Here is a 21,604-nt window from a genome sequence, read left to right as displayed (position 1 = left end):
AATGGGAGAATTGAGCTTCAGAGAAGCTAAAAGACTTGCTCTCATTCCATAAATTGTTGGAGGCAGAGGATGCTCTTCCATCCCGGTTTCCTAACACCCTGTCCAGGACTCTTTTCTCCTATACCAGGTTGATTTTTTTTTTTTTCTAAGACATATAAAGCTGGTGAATGGACCTGCAGAAAAGTAAACTGGGATGAGTGCTTGTTTAATACCCAGAGGCCTTTATGCGGCCCCCCAGTTCTACTCCCTGGGGGAAAGATCAACTGTCAGGGATAAAGCTGGACTCATTGCATTACTTAGGAATGCAATTACCTGTCAGCTCTCTAGGCTTCTGTGCAAAGCCATTTTCTAGGCAATTAGGGTACTCTAGATCAAAACGAGATTCATGATTCAGGTAAACACAGAACCCTAGAATGCCTGACCAGGAGAAGACCTCAAAGATGGGTAAGTTCAAGACATTCATTTTACAGATGGGAACACTGACACCCAGAGAAGATAAAGGACTTGCTTTAGCTCACACAGTGAGATAGTTCATTGTTATATCAACTCCAGAAAGGGGCATGATAGTAATTAGCAATGTGTCCAGTTCTTGTTAAATATGACAGATTGGATATAGCCACTCATCTCTACTTGCTTCTGAAACCCACTAAAAAGAGAGCAGGAGAATGTGAGGAATAAATCCACAAAGATGAGGGGAATGGGAAAGGAGACAGCACCAGGTGTGCCGTGTCAACAGAATCTTGGTAGATACAAAATGAGTGGTAGAGAGACCGTGGAGGGGAATGAATGAGGAAGGCTGAGGTTAACTAAGGAGCATGGGCAGAGCTAGTCAGAGGCTGCTTGGTGCAAGTCACAGAGTCCAGCAAGTTTAGGAAAGGAATGTGTACACAAGCAGAGATGTCTTTAAAGGCCAATGTGGAGTGTGGTTGAACAAAAGTTTGGTTTGTTTGATTTTTTGTAACAAATAGACTCTGAGATCTCCCTATTCCCTCCAACAGTCTAAATGACTGCCCTTTCCCATTCAGATGGTAGGCTGAGGTTTACTCTCTGGAGAGGATGAGACAGAGAGGAAGCTCCAGATTCAAATCCACTAGGCTCAGCCTTCAAGGAGGCCGAGGTGCTACACTGGAAACATAGTGAGATGAAAGTTTGTACACAGTGAAAGCCCAGGCTTTATGACACTGTTATTTGGGGGTTCCCCAAGAAAACTGTTGGGTACTTGCCCAACCATTCTGCAGGGAGCCACAAAGTTTACAAGCCCTGCCTGTGCAGGTGGAACTCCCAGTTAGCTCTTTCATTCCTAGTTCAAATACAAAAAGACAGACCATGATCAACAGACGTTGGGTGGATGTCTCCAATGTGAAAGACAGACACCCAAACCAAACCAAACCTAACAATAGCAGCAAAGCAAAGGAACTTGGAACAAATACTGTGCAGGATATAAAATAAAATACCAGCAAAATATTCTTAGAGATAAAGAGATGATGATATATGAAGCACAAACAAAATGCCAGAAAAACATCAATGTGTGGAGAATAAGCAAAAGATATTGGAAATATAAAGTAAGATAACCAAAATAAAAAATTCAATAACAAGTTTGGAAGGCAAAGTTTAGGAAATCTCCTTCACTTGTCTGAAGATCTAAAGTTATTTCAAATTAAAAGGTAAAAGAAAGAAAATTCTTGGATAGAGAATATAAATAATATAAACACTGGATAAAAACAGTATTAATAGTTGATATAAAAAGAACATGGTGAAACATATTACAATACATAACATAAAGATACCATCTGCAAGATAATACATATGGAAAACATGCAGAAGAACCTTTTGGCCTTTGTTCAACAAAATATTAAAGGACCAAGATTCCAGCTCCTAAAATGTCCTCAAGTCTTGTAAGCAGTGGTTCTTGATCTTGGCTGGCTATCAGAACTGGAGTCTGGTTAAAATGAAAGAGACTGGAGAGTATGATTCAGAAGGTCTGGCATGCCTTCCAGTCTCTACTGATTTTTGTTGTTTTTTTTTTTTTTTCCAGCTCCCCAGATGCACTGGGGTAGAAAAACAGCATCAGGTAATTCTTCTGTACTTTAAAGATCATGAAAATGCTTCAACTAGCATTAAGGAGTTGTTGTATACTTAAAATACCTTGACTGTGCCATCCACCGATTCATAGACCAGCAGGTAACCAGTGACTGATGCCCGGGGTGGTCGCCAGGTAAGGAGGGCAGTTTCTGACTGAACCTCAGTAGCAGTCAAGTCTCTTGGAGAATCCAGGTCTGGAGAAGATAGGACAATTAATATCGGATAAGGTCAGCAAATGTAGGGCAGAAATTCGGGCTAGGTATCAAGAAGACCGGGTTCAAGTCCTTTCCCTACTACTGAACTATGTGACCTTTGGCAAGAACCTCCTCTTTGTATAAATAAGGTGGTTGAGCCAGATGACCTCCAAAGATGAATTCTCTATGGTTTATCTCGTCCTAAGGGCTGGATGTTTCTAGCTGGCCTTGGTTGGATTTAGAGAGAAATATACAGCTGTGAACATCATTATCAAGCCCCTTGTTTCTAAATAAGAGGACAGATGAATGCTAATATCAATACCCCGACAGACAGGATGGTTCCTCTGTTTCCCTGTTTGCTATAGTTTGTAAAAAGCTCTCAATGTATAGAAACCTAACAAACATCTAGGAAAAACTGCCTAAAAAAATCTGCCTCTTCAAAAATATTTTCCTGCCTGGAACATGGATCATTAAATACTAGGTTTAGGGCCAGTGGGAACTGTTTTTCCACTTACAAAGCCCTCCTCTTAAAATCTTTTCCTTGCCCGTGGGGAAACCAAGGTCATTTCAGTTCAAAAGGAAATGGTGTGTTTCTTCAGGCCTTGACTGAGTGGGCACTGGTGAATTTAAGTGATGCTGATGTAATCACATTGCAAGGCCCTGACTTAAGAAAGAACTGGCTAGCAGTTCCCGTTTAAGATGCAGGCTGTGGGTGGGCATCTCAGAAGGGAGAGCTTCCAGCTCTCAGTGTCTTTGTACCTGTTGTGAACTTGGCAGTGACGGTTGAGCTCTTCTGGGGCCCTTTCTCTGCAAAGATTCTCAGTGTGTATTCCGTGGCAGGCTCGAGGTCGGTCAGAGCATACTCCACTGTGTTCCCGGACACCGTGCGTGTAATTTCTGGCACTAAACATGAAATACACATACCAAGGCAGTCACCTCTCACTGTCTGAGCCATGAGTGGGCTTGGAAAACCACATACACACCTCCTTCGAACATCAAAACTTTCAGTGACCCTGCGGAAAAGCGGGTCTGATTTCTGAAATGACTCACACTCTCTTTCTCTCTCTTGAGCACTCCCCTCATGTGTAAAGGATTTATCATATGGAGACTTAATTTTTCCAGGCCCCAAATCAGAAGGAAGGGGAACTCGGGGTCAGGAGATTTTTTTCCCACATGGTACTGGCTGGAATCACTTTGCCACTGAGACCAAGGTAGAGGACGGTCGGAGGGACATTCCCAAGCCTTGTGCTGCCCAAGCTTAATTTGTCCTGGTGCATGCTCTCCTCTCTTTGTCACTTTTTCACATGCCTTTTTATAATTTACTAAATGTTATCAAGTCATTAGACTGAGGGGCCACAAAAATTGGACAGCAGGCTGGGCACGATGGTTCATGCCTGTAATCCCAGCACTTTGGGAGGCCAAGGCAGGTGGATCACGAGGTCAGGAGATGGAGACCATCCTGGCTAACATGGCGAAACCCCGTCTCTACTAAAAATACAAAAAATTAGCCGGGCGTGTTGGCAGGCACCTGTAGTCCCAGCTACTCGGGAGGCTGAGGCAGGAGAATGGCATGAACCCAGGAGGTGGAGGTTGCAGTGAGCCGAGATCACGTCACTGAGCTACAGCCTGGGTGACAGAGCAAGACTCCATCTCAAAAAAAAAAAAAAAAGAAAAAAAATTGGACAGCGGTAGCTGCAACAGAGCCTGACCACTATGTCTCGGGCCTGCTGGGTCATGTCCAATGGTGGAAAGCAATACCGATCGCTGTGCCCAGGGGCATGTGTTTATTTCCTATTCACAGGTGACCAACCATCCTGGTTTGCCAGGGACTGAGGGGTTTCCTAGGTGTGGAACTTCCGGTGCTAAAACTGAGAAAGTACCAGGCAAGTGGGGACAAGTTGGTCACCTTACCTCATCATTTATGAACACCCCCCCTCTTCTAAACCAAGCCCCTTGTTTGCCCTGAATCTGCAATCTCCATGGTTCCCATGAACTATACCTGATTCATTTTAGGTGTAACACCATCTTTCCTGACTCAGAAGAGTTTGCTCACAGGGACTATTTAAGAATTAAAGAGTAGAAAGAATAAATCCAGCATCCCTCCTCCCTGTCAGTTACCCACCCCCACCCGTGCTCTGTCCTCAAAAAGACCTCTCTTAGTTGGTTACCAGAACTGAATTAAAATTTTCAGAGCTCCAGGCACAGATGCTGCTGGCTGCTCATATTGTCACTGAGAGCAAAACAATACCAAACCATAAAATATGAAACTTACCTATACCTAGAAATTAAAATTATACAATTCTTTCTAGAGGAGATCATTACAAAATGATGGACGGGTTCATTGAAAAGGACTCTCTCTTTCTCCTGTCTCTTACTTACATTTGATTTTACTTTCTGGCGGCTGTAGTTTGCTGGTGCTCAAAACAAGTGTTTAATCTGCCAACTGGGTAAATTAGCACTGGTGGTTGCCAAACAAGAAAACATTTCTGATTTTTTTTTGTGTGTGTGTGTGTGTGAGACAGAGCCTCCCTCTGTCGCCCAGGCTGGAGTGCGGTGGTGCGATCTCAGCTCACTGCAGCCTCCGCCTCCCAGGTTCAAGCAGCTCTCTTGCCTCAGCCTGCCGAGTGGCTGGGACTAAAGGCATGCACCACCACACCCAGCTAATTTTTTTATTTTTAGAAGAAACGGGGTTTCACCATAGTGGCCAGGCTGGTCTCAAACTCCTGGCCTCAAGTGATCCACCTGCCTCGGCCTCCCAAAGTGCTGAATTACAGATGTAAGCCACTGTACCTGGCCTAAAATTTCAGACTTTTTAATAGAATCTGTTAAAACTAGCTACTTTTGTGATCTCTGAAAAGTTGAGACTCCTCAGTATGGCCTGAAGTGGTCTGGTTAAGATTTTAGATTCTGGTTTTCTTCTTTGTAAAAGATGACAGCTGCTTCCTAAATGGGGTGTCTCACACTGGTGGGCAGAGAGACTAACAGGAGAGGAGGAATGGCCCAGGAAAACATGTACAGGCTGGAGATGTATTTTTATTTTTATTTTAAATGGCCTACCAGACTCCCTTGAGGTTTCAGTTGGGAGCCACAAGAACATTACTGGACTTTTCAACCTACCCATGCATTTTTATCATCCTGTACCAAATGTGGCAGGGAGAAGAGTGAACGGGAAGAGTTTACAGCAGGAAAGACACTCCTCCTTAGAGTGAGGAGAGACTTGGACAAAACCTTACCTTTCTCCCCTGTGTAGGAGATGACATAACTGTCCACAGTGGCAATGGCCGGCTGCCACCTGGCCAAGGCTTCCGAGTCAGTGATATTGGCTGTCACCAGGCCAGATGGGCCATCCAGAGCTGCAAAGAAAGATGGTGGACAGGAAGGAAGTCATTGGTTGGGACATCAGACCCCAGCTGCTCAGCTTTCCACACTGCTTATGGAGTCCTGATGTTAGGACAGTGTCAGCTGCATGGAATGGTTCAGAGACCTGAGCCTGCAGCCAGGCTGACCTGGCTTTGAGTAATGACTCCCTCCCTTGCTGGCTCAGTTACTTTGGGCCTCTATGTCCTCATGTGTAAAATAGGGATAGTAATTCTGGCTGGCTTCATGCTCCGTGTTATTTTGATTTTTCCATTATATTATTGGTGGAAAGAAGCTATGTAAACTGAACAGGGCTGAACACATGACAAGAATTGTTATAGTTTATATTACTTTCCTCAGGGAAAGAACTTACACAAACAGAGGGGACTTGCATAGTTAAGACTGCCTGTGCCTTTTTCTTCCCTTCCCTTCCTTCCTTCTTTCCTTTTTTTTTTTTTTTTTTTTTAACACAGTCTCACTCTGTCTCCCAGGCTGGAGTGCAGTGGTGTAATCTCCGCTCACTGCAACCTCTGCCTCTCAGGTTCAAGCAGTTCTCCTGCATCAGCCTACCAAGTAGCTGAGATTACAGGTGTGCGCTACCAAGCTGAGCTAACTTTTGTATTTTCAGGAGAGATGGGTTTCACCATGTTGGCTAGGCTGGTCTCAAACACCTGACCTCAGGTGATCCACCTGACTTGGACTCCCAAAGTGCTGAGATGGTGTGAGCCACCACGCCTGGCCCCGAGCCTTTTCTGAGCTTTGAGTGGTATTTCTCATTAGATGGCTTGCAGAGAACATAAAGCCAGGCTCTGGAGGCCAGTGGTCCCGGGTTCTACCACGGCTTCTCTGCCTGGTGCCTCTGTGCCTTGGGAAAATTCATTTCCCTTCTCCAACTTCATTTTCTTTAGTTGCCAAAGGATGACTGTTTAGTTAATAAAGACTAGCTAAGCAATGTGTGGTGTGTAAAATGTACCAGGGAAAGCTCTCAATAATTGAGTTGTTATTAAGATCTCTATTAAAGGTATTTGAAGTCGTAAGTACGGTTTTCAAATGACTTGTGCTGAGAAAGGATGGATATTCAAAGGGTATTTATCCCTGGTCTCTTTTAACTGACCTCTCCTACTACCCAACATCACTTTCTCAGAAGCCAACCTGAATCTGACCATTTCCTCTTGCTTTTGCACTTACTACTGAATTATGCCCATGCCAGCAGCCCTGGCGGGGGTGGAGGGAAGCTATCCTCAGCTCATTTCACAGAGAGGCACCTGAGCCTCGAGGGATGAAATGACTGGCCAGAGCCAGGATGTGGCAGGGCAATTGGGGAGCCCACATTGTCCACTCTGAGTTCCTTCCTGCTTCACTGTGCATGGATAGAATCTCCTTTAACTGGTGATGACAATGGGGCATTGGGAGGAACTACGTCCAGCTTTTGCCATCTGTTGCCGTGGAGAATCCATTGATGAAAGATTTCTTTGGGGAAATAAGGGCCTGTGAGGCAGGGTGGACGGGACTCTGGGTTCAGATGGGATGTTTTAATTGTGTGTTGTCAACTCTTTTAGGCTATGAGGATATTTTTAAAATTTCCTATGAGGCCCATTCTTTGTATCCCTTAATGATTTGGACTGGATAATTGCTCATATATCAAAGGATAAATTGTTTAGAGACATGGCTGTCTGAAGAGAAATTTTCCACTTCATTCTCCTTCAATGCAATTCATTATTTTCCCCTCTTTACAGTGTACTGTACAAATCAGGTTATCCTAGGAAAGGAACTCTTTATTCTAGAAGGATAGAGAGTTTAGAGTCAGACCGACCTATGTTCAAATTTGGTTCCAGCCTTTACTAATTATGTAGGCTTGGCCAAGGTATTTCATTTCCCCAAGTCTCAGTTGTCTCCTCTGTAAAATGGGGATGATAATAGCTGTGGGGATTAAATGTGAAGGGTTTAGTAACAGTGCCTGGAATGCAGAAGCCACCAAATAGACAGGAGCTACTTTGTGGCTGTCACCATCACATGCTCATGTGAAGCACCTGCTTTGAAGGACCCTCACAAGGGTTCCAGGTAATAGGCGGAGAGGGGAAGGAGGTGGTGGGCTAATGTGAACAATTGCATTTACAGATGCTTTACAAATACAGCTTCATGTGATCCTTACCATACCCTGTGAGGGAAGCAGAATTGTGTCTGTTTTATAGAGGAGGAAAGTGGACCCTAGTAAAATGGACTGATAGCTCATGTAGTTGGTAGAATTTGGATATTAATTCAGGTAAGTATGACACCCAAACTTGGACTTTTTCTTTCACAATAGTCCAGGAAATGGAGGCCCAACAAGGTTAAGGTTACCCAGCTCACCAGAGGCTGGGATGGGCCAGAAGAGAGGAATCTGGCATTCCAAATCCAGTTCACTTTCCACTAGGATCTCATAAACAAACCCCCCCTTTTTTTCCAGCTGCTGAGTCATGAGCTACAAGGTTGAAGGTGAGAAATGACGTAGGATGCACAAGTGACCTCTGAAAAACAGTAACACACACACACACATACACACAACCCCACCAACTCACCTGTGGTGAACGACCCTGAGACAGGTTCACTTTCCTCAAAGCCCTTCATGGCAATGATGTTGACAAGGTACTCCACCCCAGGTACGAGTTTCACCAGCCTGGTCTGAGTCTTGGTTCCATCCACAGTTACCATGGAGGGTGTACCTGGAACACAGTAAAAGCAAGATGAGGAATAATGAACCTCATGCTTTTTCCATTGGTGCAGATGCCAAAAACAAAGCCAGGAGGTGGGAAAAAAAAATGTGAAGTCACAACGTACTAAAAATGGCAAGTTTCCATTCAGTAGAGAGCTGGCACGTTGTGCAAATTTTATTTTATTATTTTTCCCCAGAAAGAATATGGGAAGCCTACTATGTAACATTGATCAGATCTATTTCACCCATTATCTTGGCTTAGGATTATACAGACTCCCTTACTGGAGGAAATTCTTCTTAAGAAAAGATAGTTGATCATAGTCAAGTTTGTGCTGCAGTTTTTATTAATAAACACAGAAATTGTATTTCTTAGAATTTGGGGGCTAGTGAAGAGCTTGCACATCAGCTGGTCAGACTTCCCATAGAGATGAAATAGCATTCCTGTGAAGAGGTTATTAACCATCCTCTCTTTACACACTTCCAGCAACAGGTAGCTTACTACCTGCCAGAGTGTCTTTAGGCAGATTTGACTGGGCCTCCTCCCTGTGGTCTCTATTATAGCCCATGCGCTTTGAATTAGAATTCACAAATTTTCTAAGGCACAACTTGCCATCATTTACTGAGACAGACAGATTTGGTACCTAAAGGAAAAATTCACATACATCCAAGACTAGCTTTTCAGATGAGTGTGCTCAGGGAGAGAAATGTCAATATATTTAGAGTCTTTTGTCATTGTGTGCAAACAATACTAGAGATGTATTTCTCATGGAATTTTATAATTTCAAGACTAAAAAAGGTCTTGTTCAAATGACCCTTCACAAGATAGTTTCTTCTAAGAATCTCATAGCACTTTATAAATGAGATCTCTTCCCTCCAGATGGTCTCACAAATAAAGAATTCATTTTCTTCGATCATGATATTGGGGTGATGAAAATTATCAGGGTCTCTTTCATGGATCCATCCAAACCCACAACACTCCTCCTCTCTCTCCCCTTTCTGAGTCTCCTACCTCCTGTAATGGGCACATAGGTAATCCGGAAGCTCTCCACCTGGGCAGTGGGTGCCCTCCAGCTGACAGTAGCCGAATTTTCAGTGATGTCCGAGAAAATGACTTCCTTTGGAGAGCCCATGGCTGTGAAGAAGAAAACAAAAGAGAAACCCAGAAACAGTTAACTATCTTGTTCAACAATGGATCTTCTTGAATTCCTTATTTAGAAAAACTCAGTGCTTAGAATTCATGTCTCAGCCAAGCCCTTAGGATGGAGAATGTGGTGATCTGTGGTTAAGTTGTGACTTGCTAGGACCAATTGTTGTTTCATTTCAGTTATAGGGCCCAGGGTTGTAGAAGAGTAATTTGGTTTAATTCAAGGAGAGTGATAGCACCATAGCTGACTTCCAAGGAATTGAGGGAGAATGGTTTCCCAGATTGGAATATGTCCCCCTTTCATTTTTGATTTTTAACATTTTCTTAAATCTTTGCTTTCTAGTTCCTTTTATTAAATAATACTAAGACTTGACAACTGTCCAGTTCTTTGCAATTTATAAGGCTTAATCCTCACATAGAAACCACTGAGAAGATGTGATTGTAGCCATTTTACAGAGGACCAAACCAAAGTTTCCATGAACATTCTTGTGATGCGATCTTTCTGGGTCCCAGGAGTAGGCAGCAGAGCCAAGCACAGCCTGGAATCCTGGAAACAATGTTCACACAGACACTGACCCGGACAAACCCATTCCTAGAACTGGAAGGAGGTCCAAAGCCAGGAGAACAACCTCAGGCCCATCACCAAAGCAAACACCCAGTGGACACTGGGTCTACCTGTGAGGAGAGCCATGCCCAGGGGAAGCTTCTGCCTCCCCAAATACCTCCCCTCAAAACCCAGTTTCCTTTGGCTTTTCTCTGTGTATTTTTTGGCTTCGATTTTTGCCCTCTTCAGCTGACCATGCCTACCCAGAGAATTCAGGAAACAATTTTCAGGCTCTGGGGAGCTCACTTCCTCATCTTTTCCCCTCTCCAACCCACAGGGATTATTACATGCTGAAACCCACAGAAATTCAGAAAGGGTTTTTTTTTTTCTTCCCCTTTCTGTATTTTTCTCTCATCCAAGACATCTCCTCCTACAGCTTTCTTCTGTGGCCTGGTAGCCACCCCCAGACTCTGTGGCTGCCTGGGTTTTTGCCCTGTCCATGGAAAGTTTCAGAAACCACATGGGTCTCTGGAGCCTGAAAGATCTTAATTGTCCAAATACCACTGAGAGGCTGCGTGACCCGGGGCAGGTCCCTTCACTTCTGTGAACCTCATTTGCTCCATCTGTCCAGAGGGAAAAGTGGTACCCACCCACAGGGATGTTTTGAGGATTAGCAGAGATAACAAATGTGAAACGCCCAGCACAGCATCTGGCATGCAGTGAGAATTCAGTAAATATGATTGCCCTCTCTTTATATTCTTTCCCATGTCCCTCTTTCCTCCATGGGCCATAATAGACTTTAAGGTGTCCCCTACGAAAGATCGAGATGAGGCTACTGGGAAAAAACAAAAAACCAGTGAGGCGTATAAACTCAGGCACTGAGGACCTCCCTCTGCCAACCTGGCATACTCACACTTTTGCTCCGACTGAAAACCTCCTTGGTGTAGGTACATTTTAGTAAGTGTATCGTATGGCCAAACACATTAATAGCTAACATGGTTACTGTGGGTAAAGAAATTCTGCTAAATACTTGATATTCATGATCTTATTTAAATCTCGTGGCTGACCTTTGAGTTAAATTCTATTTTCCAGATGAGGGAATTGAGGTAGAGCCATGATTAAATTCCAAGGACACTGCCCCACGGTTGTTGGCTTAACCAACAGGTAGCACTGTCTTTCACTGCCCTTTCTACTGCCCTGGGCACCCAGGGCTGGCAGCTTCTGCTGTGGAGAGGTACCTTGTGAGTGACAGGAAGAGCTACAGCAGGGCCTTCTCAGGAGGAACAGGGATAGGACGTTACAGAGAAGAGTTTACAATGGTATGAGGGAGGAAGAAAGGAGAGGAGAAAGGATTAAAAAAAAAAAAACACAAAAGGGGAAATTTATAAACTTGATGAGGTGAAGATAGAAATGAGGCATCTTCTGTGCTCAAGAGCCCCCTTTCCTGTCTGCTGGTCCTGGAGCACAGGCATGTAGAGACACACACACACACACACACACACACACAATTGCACACACACGTGGGCGCCTGTCTTTGGCTGTAAACTACAAGGCTCTAGAGAAGAAAATGAAAGAGAGGGCTTTCCAAAAGAGCAGGGTCTGCCTTGCCTTTTTTGTTGTTGTTCTTAAAAAAAAATTTTAATTCATGATTATTCATTCTCTTTTTTGCTTTAGAACTGCAGGGCTTCTAGAAAAAAAAGATCAGCAAAACAAATCAATGATCAGAAGTAAACTTTGAAGAGTACTGTTTACAAACCAAGATCAAAATCAAGGCTCTGTCTCTGATCTGGAGTCGTTTTATGGGCAGCCACAGGGAGGAGGATACTGAGACCTGCATCCCAGGATAGAGTGTCCCTGTTAATAAGAAACAGGATTTTTCCCTCTTACTAGGTTGCTGCCTGGATTCTAGCATTTTCTCCAAGTCTATAAATACTGATTATTATTTTTACATGGGTGGTTTGTTGCCACTTGCTAGGTCTTGAAAACCTGACAATATAGAATATCTATCTTTAGACAAAAAGGAGAGGTTTTGGCAAATGTCATGCCTATACCTGGCAGAGATGGCAAGCAGCTATAGGCATTGATTTTCTCTCATCCAGACTGCTCATTTTTAATACTATTAGAATAAACTGGTCATTGGGTTTTACTCCAAATCTAGCTCTATGACCACAGAAAAATAATCTCATCATTCTGGTCCTCAGAGTCTTCATGCACAAACAGAAGAGGTTGAGCTACATCACCTCTCAGGTCCCTTTTATCTCTCCTGGTGATTTTGTGGTTCTGTCCCCTGGTTCCCTTTGAAGCAGCTGTCTCCAGCAAATGCTATGTCTCTGTATCTCCCTCAATTTCATGAAAGAATTTACTCTACTTGTTGGAGGTCTTTCCTTTTCTCTTTAAAAAGTCATGTTCATCTTAGTATTATTATTATAAAGAGTCATATTATTACTACTGTTATTATTACTATTAGTTGAGACAGGGTCTTGCTCTGTCATCCAGGTGGGAGTGCAGTGGCATGAACACGGCTCACTACAGCCTTGATCTCCTGGGCTCAAGAGATCTTCCTGCCTCAGTCTCCAAAGTAGCTGGTATGAGGCACCACATCTGGCTAATTTTTTAATTTTTTTTTTTTTTTTTTTGTACGGGCAGGATTTTACTATGTTGCTTAGGCTGGTCTCAAATTCCTGGACTCAAGTGATCCTCCTCCGGTCTCAGCCTCCTAAAATACTGGGATTACAAGTGTGAGCCATCACACTGGGCCTAAGAGTCATATTATTAACCATCTTTTTTTTTTTTTTTTTTTTTTCCTGGAAAAAAGTGATTAAACTCCAAGGACACTCTAGGTGCCTTTCAGAGTTGTTATGAGTATCAAAGTTAGAGAGCTTCATAAACAGTAGCATGTTAATCTTGCCAGCTCTCTCCTTTATCCTTGCTGATCACCGTACTGATTATTCACATGTAGCATTTTATAAATGTTAATCTTTTTAGGTAGAGGTGCCGCTTCTCCATTATCTCCCTCCTTGGTGTAGCTCAAATGTTTGGCCAAAGAACAAGGAGGTGTATCTCTGGATAAAATATGATGAGATAATAGATAGAAGGAAGAATCTTTGGAACATAAAAAAAAGACGATAATTGTAATGATGATGATGCATTAATGATAATGTGAATAGCTCTCATTTGCTGAGCCCTTGCCATGTGCCAGGCCCTCCACTATGGGCTTTACATAAATTATCTCATTTAATCCTCACAACCCTATTAAGTAAATGGTATCATACTTTTTTTTGCATAAGGACTTAGCCAAATTGTCCAAGGTAACACAGTCTATAATTGAAAGAGCCAGGATCAGAGCACCAGCCTGCCTGCATCCAAAGCTCCTGTGATTACTGAGCCCTGCGAGAAGAAGACCCCTGAGTCATGACTTTTCTCTGTTCTCTCTTGTTTATTTACAGTACCTGTTGTTGCTATAGCACTGACTGGCTGGGATCGCCTTCCTTTGCTTATTCCATACAGTTCAATTTCGTATTCAGTAGCCTCTCTGAGACCTGTTATGTCCCTGGTACGTTCGGGGGCAAGTAGGGTTATTTCCAGTGGCTCAGACTGCTTTTTGGTATCTCTGATTTTGAGAACAAAATTGTCGAAGACCCCTTCATCAGCTGTCCAGGACAGACGGAAACCGTCTGGGGTGGCATCTGAAACCAGAAGGTTGTCAACTTCTGGTTCGGCTTCTAGAGGGAGAGAAAATGGTGGGAGAAGGAGGAAAGACAACATCATTTACCAGTCCGTACAATCTTCTCTCCAGTGGGGGTATCAATAGGTAGTGATGCCCCAGCTTTCAGAGATAGAAGTGTCCTGAGATACCAAAAATAAAATCATTCAACATTAACAAGTCCAGTAGAGTCAGGAGAGGGGAATGATGGAGTAGACACATTCAATACAAATCAAGTATGTTTGCATATGTGAGTTTTGTCTAAAAGCAATTCTGTAAATCCACATCTGGACTCAGTATCGGCCCCTCCCACATATTATTAAATAAGTTCAAAGCCAGTAACTTGTTTACATTTGCTCTCTGTCTTCCAGTGGCTGAGTGCCCATCCCCTGCAAGACCCTTTTCTTTTCTTTTTGAAAAGACAAATAAACCAGCATTAATGATCTGTAGAGCTGCTCATGATGATACTGCTGATTACATTTCCCTTGAGGCTGCCCAAAATGGCTTTTAAAATGTTTTGGTCTTTTTGCTTTGTTCGTAGTGCTGTTTCATTAAAGAAGGCACCTACCCTTGACTTTTTTTTTTTTTTTGGCATTCTTTCTTGTTATTTTATTAACTATTAGATAAATGTTCAGATGGTAGAACTGAAGTTGGAAACTTTTGTGCTACATATTGTGGACCTAGGGTTTCATCTTGTATTGCCTTAACTAGACAAAACTCAATGTCAATGTAGATGTAGAGCTGAGTTTCCCAAAGTGTGCTCAGAGCGAACTATTCCTGTTTGATCCTCTTCCTTAAAAAGTATCCTTTGTCAATTAAGTTTGGAAAATACTGCCTGGATAAGTACTTCTTGGAGATAATGCACGTTAGGGTGTTCTGAAAAGCCTTGCAGTTAAAGATCCTCTTTAACTTTGTGTAACTCAATCTTTCCAGACTTATTTGAACGTGGAATTTCCTCACCGAGTAGGACCTTTGAACATTCTGTGGAGCTAGTAATCTCTAGAAAGACTTTGGGAAACACAGATGTTTGACTGTTACAGTTGTTAATTTCTGTAGGAATCATTAGTCTTGAGAAAATTATGGATTTAGTCTGTGTTGCAGAGTCTCTCTGATATTAGTGATTACCAATAAAATAAGTTCACATTTGGTTTTCCAATGGTGAGCCCACTAGGTAAGTTTGTTAAGATCGTGGTTGAGACTTTGAGATGGCAAAGGTTTTAAATACGTTTTGGAAATATACTCATTGGTATATTTCTTTTGAGAAGGCTGAAATGTAGCTGGGGACCAGCCAGGTTGATCACAAGGGAAGATGATATGAGGTAAGCACACAAGAGCTATGGACAAGACAAGGTCTAAAGGATTTTGAATACAAAGCAGAAATATTTCGACCTTCTCATTTCTAGGGTGGGAGTGGGGCGTGTTCATTAGGTACATATGACAAGAGGGAGTATGGGGAGAAGGTGAAACAGTAGACCACATTTATGGATTAAGTAGGCAATGTGAACAAAGATGTTAAAGTCATGGCGATCTGGCAGACAGATTACACAGAAGGGGACCAGGAAGAGGAACGAATGGCTCACTTGATTTGAAATACCTGTAACAATCTCAGCCCTCAAGGGCTTGGTTTGGTGCCCTTGGGTGAAGCCAGAGACCATAACCTCATAGCCAATGCCAGTTATGAGGCCTCTAAGCTCCAGCTTCCTCTGCGTTCCTGAAAGTGTAAATTCCTGGGGGTCCAGCAGCTTCCCAGAATCCACCACCGTTACTAGAAAGCTGTCAAAGGCATTCTCCGATGCCATCCAGGAAACTGTGAACCCGTAGGGATTAATGTCGGAAATGGTTAGGTTTTCCAGAAGGGGCAGGGCCTCTGAAAGAAGGGAGGAGTGAAAATAACTCAGGTTAGCAGCACTGACTCTGTCAGGATAGCACACGTTTCCAAGAACATCAATAGATACCCAAGTCCATCATTCAATTTGTGTTATATGCTCAGCAAATTAAAATTCAGCAAGAACTTATTGGGTGCCAGATAGGGTTATCTTGTGCAATTCTCTTAATAGCCTATGAGGTAGGTATTATTCTCATTTTACATGTGAGCGAACTAAGTTTCAAAGAAGTTGATTGACTTGGCTAAAGTTATAAGCTTGTAAGAAGAGATAGAGCAAAGTTTTTAGTCGGGCCTGACTCCAAAAGCCATGTAGTTCTCTATGCAAATAGGATGCATTGTGTTGAGTTTGGATCCCTTTGTCTACTTCCCACTGCTTTCAGGTTTTTTTTTTCCAAGTATAATTTATTTCCGGTATACTTCTTGTGTTTCTATCCCACTTCTAGTGCACATTTTGAATCAAATTAATGAAGTCAATTAGTGACATATCCTCACAAGCTGAAATAAAGGGAGGAGGTAAGTTTTTTCTTATGTGTCAAAATTAATAGCTCATGGTTATAATCCACTAAGAAATTATAAGATTTGCTAAATCTTTTGCTGTTTATTTTCCTGGATAAAGTTAGAAAACAAGAACACATCTGGGTCTTAGTAAGTTCTGCCATCATCTTTCCTTCATTCATTCATTCACCAAACATGTATGTCCCAGGCATTCTGATTTCTCACGTGCTAAATGGCCTATTCACACATTGGGATATCCAAAAGGAGTGAGCTCATGTTGGCTAAGTTTCCACTGATACTTTCCAACTGACAAAGCTTCACATCATTATCCTAGTTAATCTTCAAAATGATACAGTAGGTATCATTTTAGTAGATATTGTTACCTGCCTTCCAACCTCTATCCCATCTTAAAAAACCAGAGAGGTTAATGACTTAACCTAGGTCATACATCTACTAGGTGCCTAAGCTGAGATCCAACCAGGTCTTCTGACTCCAAGTTCTGTGTTCTTTCCATACCCAAAGTCAACCCCAATCAGTGATGGCAATCCTAAGGGAAAAGGAGGATTAGTGGAGAAGGTCCAGCGTCTCTTTTCCAGGTGTGTGTGTGTGTGTTTTTTTTTTTTTTTCCAACAGTACTGGTAAATGCATTTTATTTTTTAATCAGAAGAAAAAAAGGAGACAAGAATTTCAAATTAGCTGCATCTAGTTTAGAGACTTCTTTTCCATTGCAGCTAAATGGAAACTTTCAAAGCTCTTGCATTAATTCACTAATGCCTAGGGTCTAATCCATGACACATAAAGAAAAATGTTTAAAAAAGAAGTGTTTGGTGACTGAATGAATAAGGGAATTAATACCTTCATCTTATAAATAGAGATTTAAATTTTGTCATGGCTTGGACTTCCTGTACTTATTTTGAAACACTTGGTGTTTATTCTGAGGCATTTTTTCCATGTAAAAATTTCCCAAGAATCATAATTCTATCAAAAGCGAAGATGAAATATCTTATACTGAGAAAACAATCTTGGTCTGAGAAACAAGGGTCTCAAATTCTGTTCCTGGATTTTGTTTAGATAAGTGGCGTCTTCCTTTGATAGTTGGCCTCTTTGCACCTCCACACCAACAAAGCAGTGAATTCCAATGAAAGTGAGGGCATTCAGGATAATTAGTCAATCGAGGGCTTGTTATTTAAGAGTCCCTCCTGTTTTGTTTTTTTCTTTTTTAATATGCTTCTTTTAAAACACAACCTTTTCACATCATGGATTAGCTGAGGCAATGCTGTAACGGGATCTAGGATTCCCAAGACTGGCTCTCTCAGCTTCCCTTTCTTCTGTTATGTGGGAGGTCCTGCAAGCAGCTACAAGCAATGGCCTGATGGGATCTGTGGCCATTTCTCCTCTCCTGAGCAGTGAGAATCTCATCTCATACCTCCTTGTCTCAGTCCCTTAAGAAATTACCATGTTCTGCATTTGAAGACTTATCTGAATGATTTAATTCACATTAGGTAGCTGGATAGGAAAAAATAATCACTTTTTAATCTTACATTAAAACGCACCCAATATTCTCTTAAAAAGGAAAGGGAGTTCATGATTGCATAGGTCTATTGTTCTATCTAGGCTTATTGGTTATTTTAAAGAAAGCCGCTTTCCTAATTATGTTGGGAGACAGCAGAAAGAACCTAGCATCTGTAAAATTCCTACTGGATGCTAGGCAGTTAAATTTCATCAACTCTATTTAATCTCTGAGACAAGGCTCCCAGAAATACCTGTGGTGTCCTCTCTCCATGCATAAGGAAATTAGGGTTCAAACAAGTTAAGAACTTCCTAAAGTTATGTAGCTAAAAAACTGTGGGAGAGGTTTAGAAACCATGCAAGCTTGATCTCAATATCCTCACTCTTCCAGGACACCAGGCTGCCTATAATTAAATATTTAATTGTAGTAATTAACATGTCTTAGTTATGACAATTTAGACCCTGGGAGAGACCTAGTTTAATGTGAAAATCAGACAGCAAAGTCCATCTTCTGAAAATTATCACTAATGAAAAAGGCAGAGACTTCTAAATATTTTCTGAGGCTTTTTGGACTAGAGACTTAGTAAACTGACACCATGTGCAGACTTTGCCACTGAAGTTTGTGCTGCCACCATTTGGAAGCATTTGCCAAATTGAACACTGGCAAATGTTCAAGAAGTCAAGTTGAATGAATGGGTAGGGCTTAATTAAACTTGAAATTTATCTGTCATCTGGAGTTGAACCTTCATCAATCTATTGTATTGGCAATTTTAAGAATAATTATTTTCTAAAGAAAAAGATGATTATACTTTTGAGGCACATATATGAACTGCCTTACCTAGCATGATTTATGAACAGAATTTCAATCTCAGGCCTTTACTAACTTAGGAGTCACTTTTTAGGCAGAATCTCTAAACTATGGATAAAACAGACAATAAAACTGGGCACAAAAAACCCTAAAAGCTTTATACAACTCTTGAGAACGTTGTCTCCACTTCCTAAGAGCAGCTGTGAAAGTCCTCTCCTTTATAATAGTATCTGCTTTCTCTTTACTTAGAAGTTTACATATATTATCTTGGCTCTCATGAGTAATGTAACCTGTGTCTGTCAATGGATGAAAGGATAAAGAAAATGTGTAATATAGATAGATCACATTTATATATAAATATATACATTCCGTGTGTGTGTGTGTGTATATATATATATAATGGAATACTTTATAACCTTAAAAAAAGAGGAAAATTCTGTCATTTTCAACAACATGGATGAACCCGGAGGGCACTATACAGAGTGAAATAATCCAGGCACAGAAAGACAAATACTGCATGATCTCATATGTGTAATCTAAGAAAACTGAACATATAGAAGCACAGAGAAGAACGGTGGTTACCAGTGACTGGGGTTGGGGAGATGAAGAAAGGGGAGATGTTGGTCAATAAGTGCAAAGTTCAGTTAGACAGAAGGAATAAGTTTTAGTGATCTACTGCACAGCATGGTGACTGGCCATAGTTAATAATAACGCATTGAACACTTCAAAATTCCTAAAAGAGTAGATTTTAAATGTTCTCACAGCACAATAAATAAATAAATAAGTAGGTGAGGTGATTGATATGTTAATTAGGTTGATTTAACCAATCCACAATGTATATGTATATCAAAACAACACACTATTCTTCATAAATATATACAATTACTATTTGTCAATTAAAAATAAAAGAGTATACATTTGGAGTGAAGATTGTATTTTTGTTGAATTTTCCTTTAAGATGACTTATCTCCTTTTCTCTCTGTGTTAGACAAGTGAGAACCTCTGATTGAGTACCTATAATGACAAAGGCAGTGAGGGGTCTGGTGGGATCCCCAGCCCAGGTGGTCCCTGCCACACTGACGTCATAGCCAGTGTTATCCACCAAGCCTGTGACGTGAGCTTGCTTTGCATCTCCTGAGACTGTGAATTGCTGGGACTCATGCAGTGAGTGAGTGTCACTCACATTGATAACAATCTTTGCAAAAAGCCCAGCTTAAGTGGTCCACGACATGTTGAAGCTGTTTGGAGTAATATTGCTAAGGATTAGCGTGCCCAACTGTGGCTCTGGTTCTAAAGAAGGAACACAGGCAGAGAGAAAGAGAGAGACATTATTAGAGGAAGCAGTGGATTTTTCCAGAATGTAGCCATAGAACATGAAAGCATCAATATCTCCAAATACATGCAGAAGAGACAGTATGTTAGGCTGTGTCTACACCTGCATTGAATATGATGATAGAAAATATATTGCTTTCTGTGAAGGCATAGATTTGTGTTCTTTTCTTATTTTTATTTTTATTTTATTTTTTAGATCTGTGTTCTTTTAAAGCATAGACACTACCATTTGCTAGTCATGTATGAGGAAGAGTAGACAAGCCATTAGGGTGGTAGATTGGAATAATGTGAAGGGTATTAAGGCTACATTTTCTAAAGTTTGTAATGGGGACACAAGCCCTGTAAGATGTTCCAAGAAAAGACAGCTTTATGATTAAGTATGCATGGCAAACACTGAATATTATGTCTTACCATAGAGATTCACAAGGTGAGTTTGCATTTTGAAGGCTCTGACAGGCTGGTTCTGTCAATAAACCTATTTAATTTCGTTTAGCCCATAAATCATAAACTTATTGATCAATGCATACCCTAACTGAGGAATATTCTTTGAACATCTCAAGGAGCTGGTATTCCATTGAACATGTTTTAGAAAATGCTTCTTTGAGTTTCCTTATTCAGTATTCTTTTTTAGTATCTATTGGTTGCACAAATTAAAGGCTAATATCCATACAAGATAAATTTTTACAGTACTTAATATGCACTGTAGGAAAATCTATATTTCACCATTTAATACTATAAAGGTGAAGATGGCTTCCATTAAAAATTCCTGATGAATGCAAAGATGAAAGAAAAACTTGAAGTTAGGCATTGAATTTTCTGTTCAGGAAACTCACTTATTGGATAATTTGGACAGAGAGATGGTTTCTCTGAGGTTAAATATCTCTTTTCTGTTAAAGTCTAGACATTCATTTTTGAGAGCAACTCATTTAATGTTAAGGGGCCTATATGGCTAGATGTTCATGGGGCTGGCTTCCTAAATGTTCATTTATCAAATAAAACTAATTTTAAAGTAAGTGTGGCCCAGATTGTATTTTAGAGAGAGGCAACAGTACCGGAGGATTCAGATATTAAGATCAGGATTTAGGGTTGGGAAAAGGCACAATATTTCTTCCAAGGACTTGGGAGTTATTTTGCTTCAGCTCCAAAATTTGGAGGAAAGAAGGGGCTCATTTGGATAAACTTTAACTGCACAATTATACAGCATAACTTGATGTCATAAAATCTCTAAGAACAAAAAGGATTTGGTTCAGAAGCAGAATATAGCCATTAGCATTGACATGGGACTTCCTCCTTATCAATTAGTTTCAGAAGGTAACAATGCAATCATTTTTAGCTATAGCTTTGACAAAGTCCCTCAACCACACAAAAGACTAAAATCTTCCAAGTGGAACTCTGTTATTTCCCTATATTTTGCTGTAGAAACCATCTCCCAAATTAAGGATGCATGCTGGAATTCTTCTCATGCTACCAGACAGACTATCAATGCCAACAGATTCACCATGCAGAATAAGACTCTGGTTCTTGAGGTCAGCTTTACCTCAGCTGTCTCTCAACGGGTGCAACCAAGCTGAGAAATGAAATGCAAGAAAAAACAGAGAAATTACCTAATTACCTAGTGGTAATTAGGGTATGGTCAGTGTTCCATGCAAAACGAGGGGCATTTTTCTCCCACCACTTTTAACTTTCTGAAATGATTCATTGCCATGCTAGCTGCTTCCAGGAAAAAGAAACATTTTCAAAATTTAATGCTCTGAATATTCATCACATGCACCAAGATTTAGACAAGATGATGGCTTGAAAGAAGAGCCTGAGACTTTGTGACAGCTATCAGTGGGTGGCAAAACATGCTTGACAAAGTA

General features: G+C 41.2%; 1 protein-coding gene across 14 annotated transcripts in view; it reads right to left on the bottom strand.

Moving 5' to 3' along the window:
- Positions 1 to 21,604, bottom strand: part of TNC (tenascin C) — a 98,252-nt gene that overhangs the window by 12,864 nt on the left and 63,784 nt on the right. For 6 of the 14 annotated variants that reach the window (XM_005580952.5, XM_005580955.5, XM_005580954.5 and 3 more), the window contains 6 exons: positions 13,463 to 13,735; positions 9,335 to 9,457; positions 8,192 to 8,335; positions 5,510 to 5,629; positions 3,036 to 3,179; positions 2,146 to 2,276 (listed from right to left, as the gene is read on the bottom strand). In XM_005580952.5, the coding sequence (XP_005581009.2) occupies positions 2,146 to 2,276; positions 3,036 to 3,179; positions 5,510 to 5,629; positions 8,192 to 8,335; positions 9,335 to 9,457; positions 13,463 to 13,735 (935 nt within the window). Of the gene's footprint in view, positions 1 to 2,145; positions 2,277 to 3,035; positions 3,180 to 5,509; positions 5,630 to 8,191; positions 8,336 to 9,334; positions 9,458 to 13,462; positions 13,736 to 15,310; positions 15,584 to 21,604 lie in introns of all 14 variants that reach the window. The other 8 variants (XM_005580950.5, XM_045373727.3, XM_005580953.5 and 5 more) reach the window with 2 other exon arrangements.

The sequence above is a fragment of the Macaca fascicularis genome, chromosome 15 (assembly GCF_037993035.2).
Source record: "Macaca fascicularis isolate 582-1 chromosome 15, T2T-MFA8v1.1".
Lineage (NCBI taxonomy): Eukaryota > Metazoa > Chordata > Mammalia > Primates > Cercopithecidae > Macaca > Macaca fascicularis.
The sequence above is the reverse complement of the archived record's forward strand: the minus strand, read 5'-3'. Positions and strand labels throughout refer to the sequence as shown.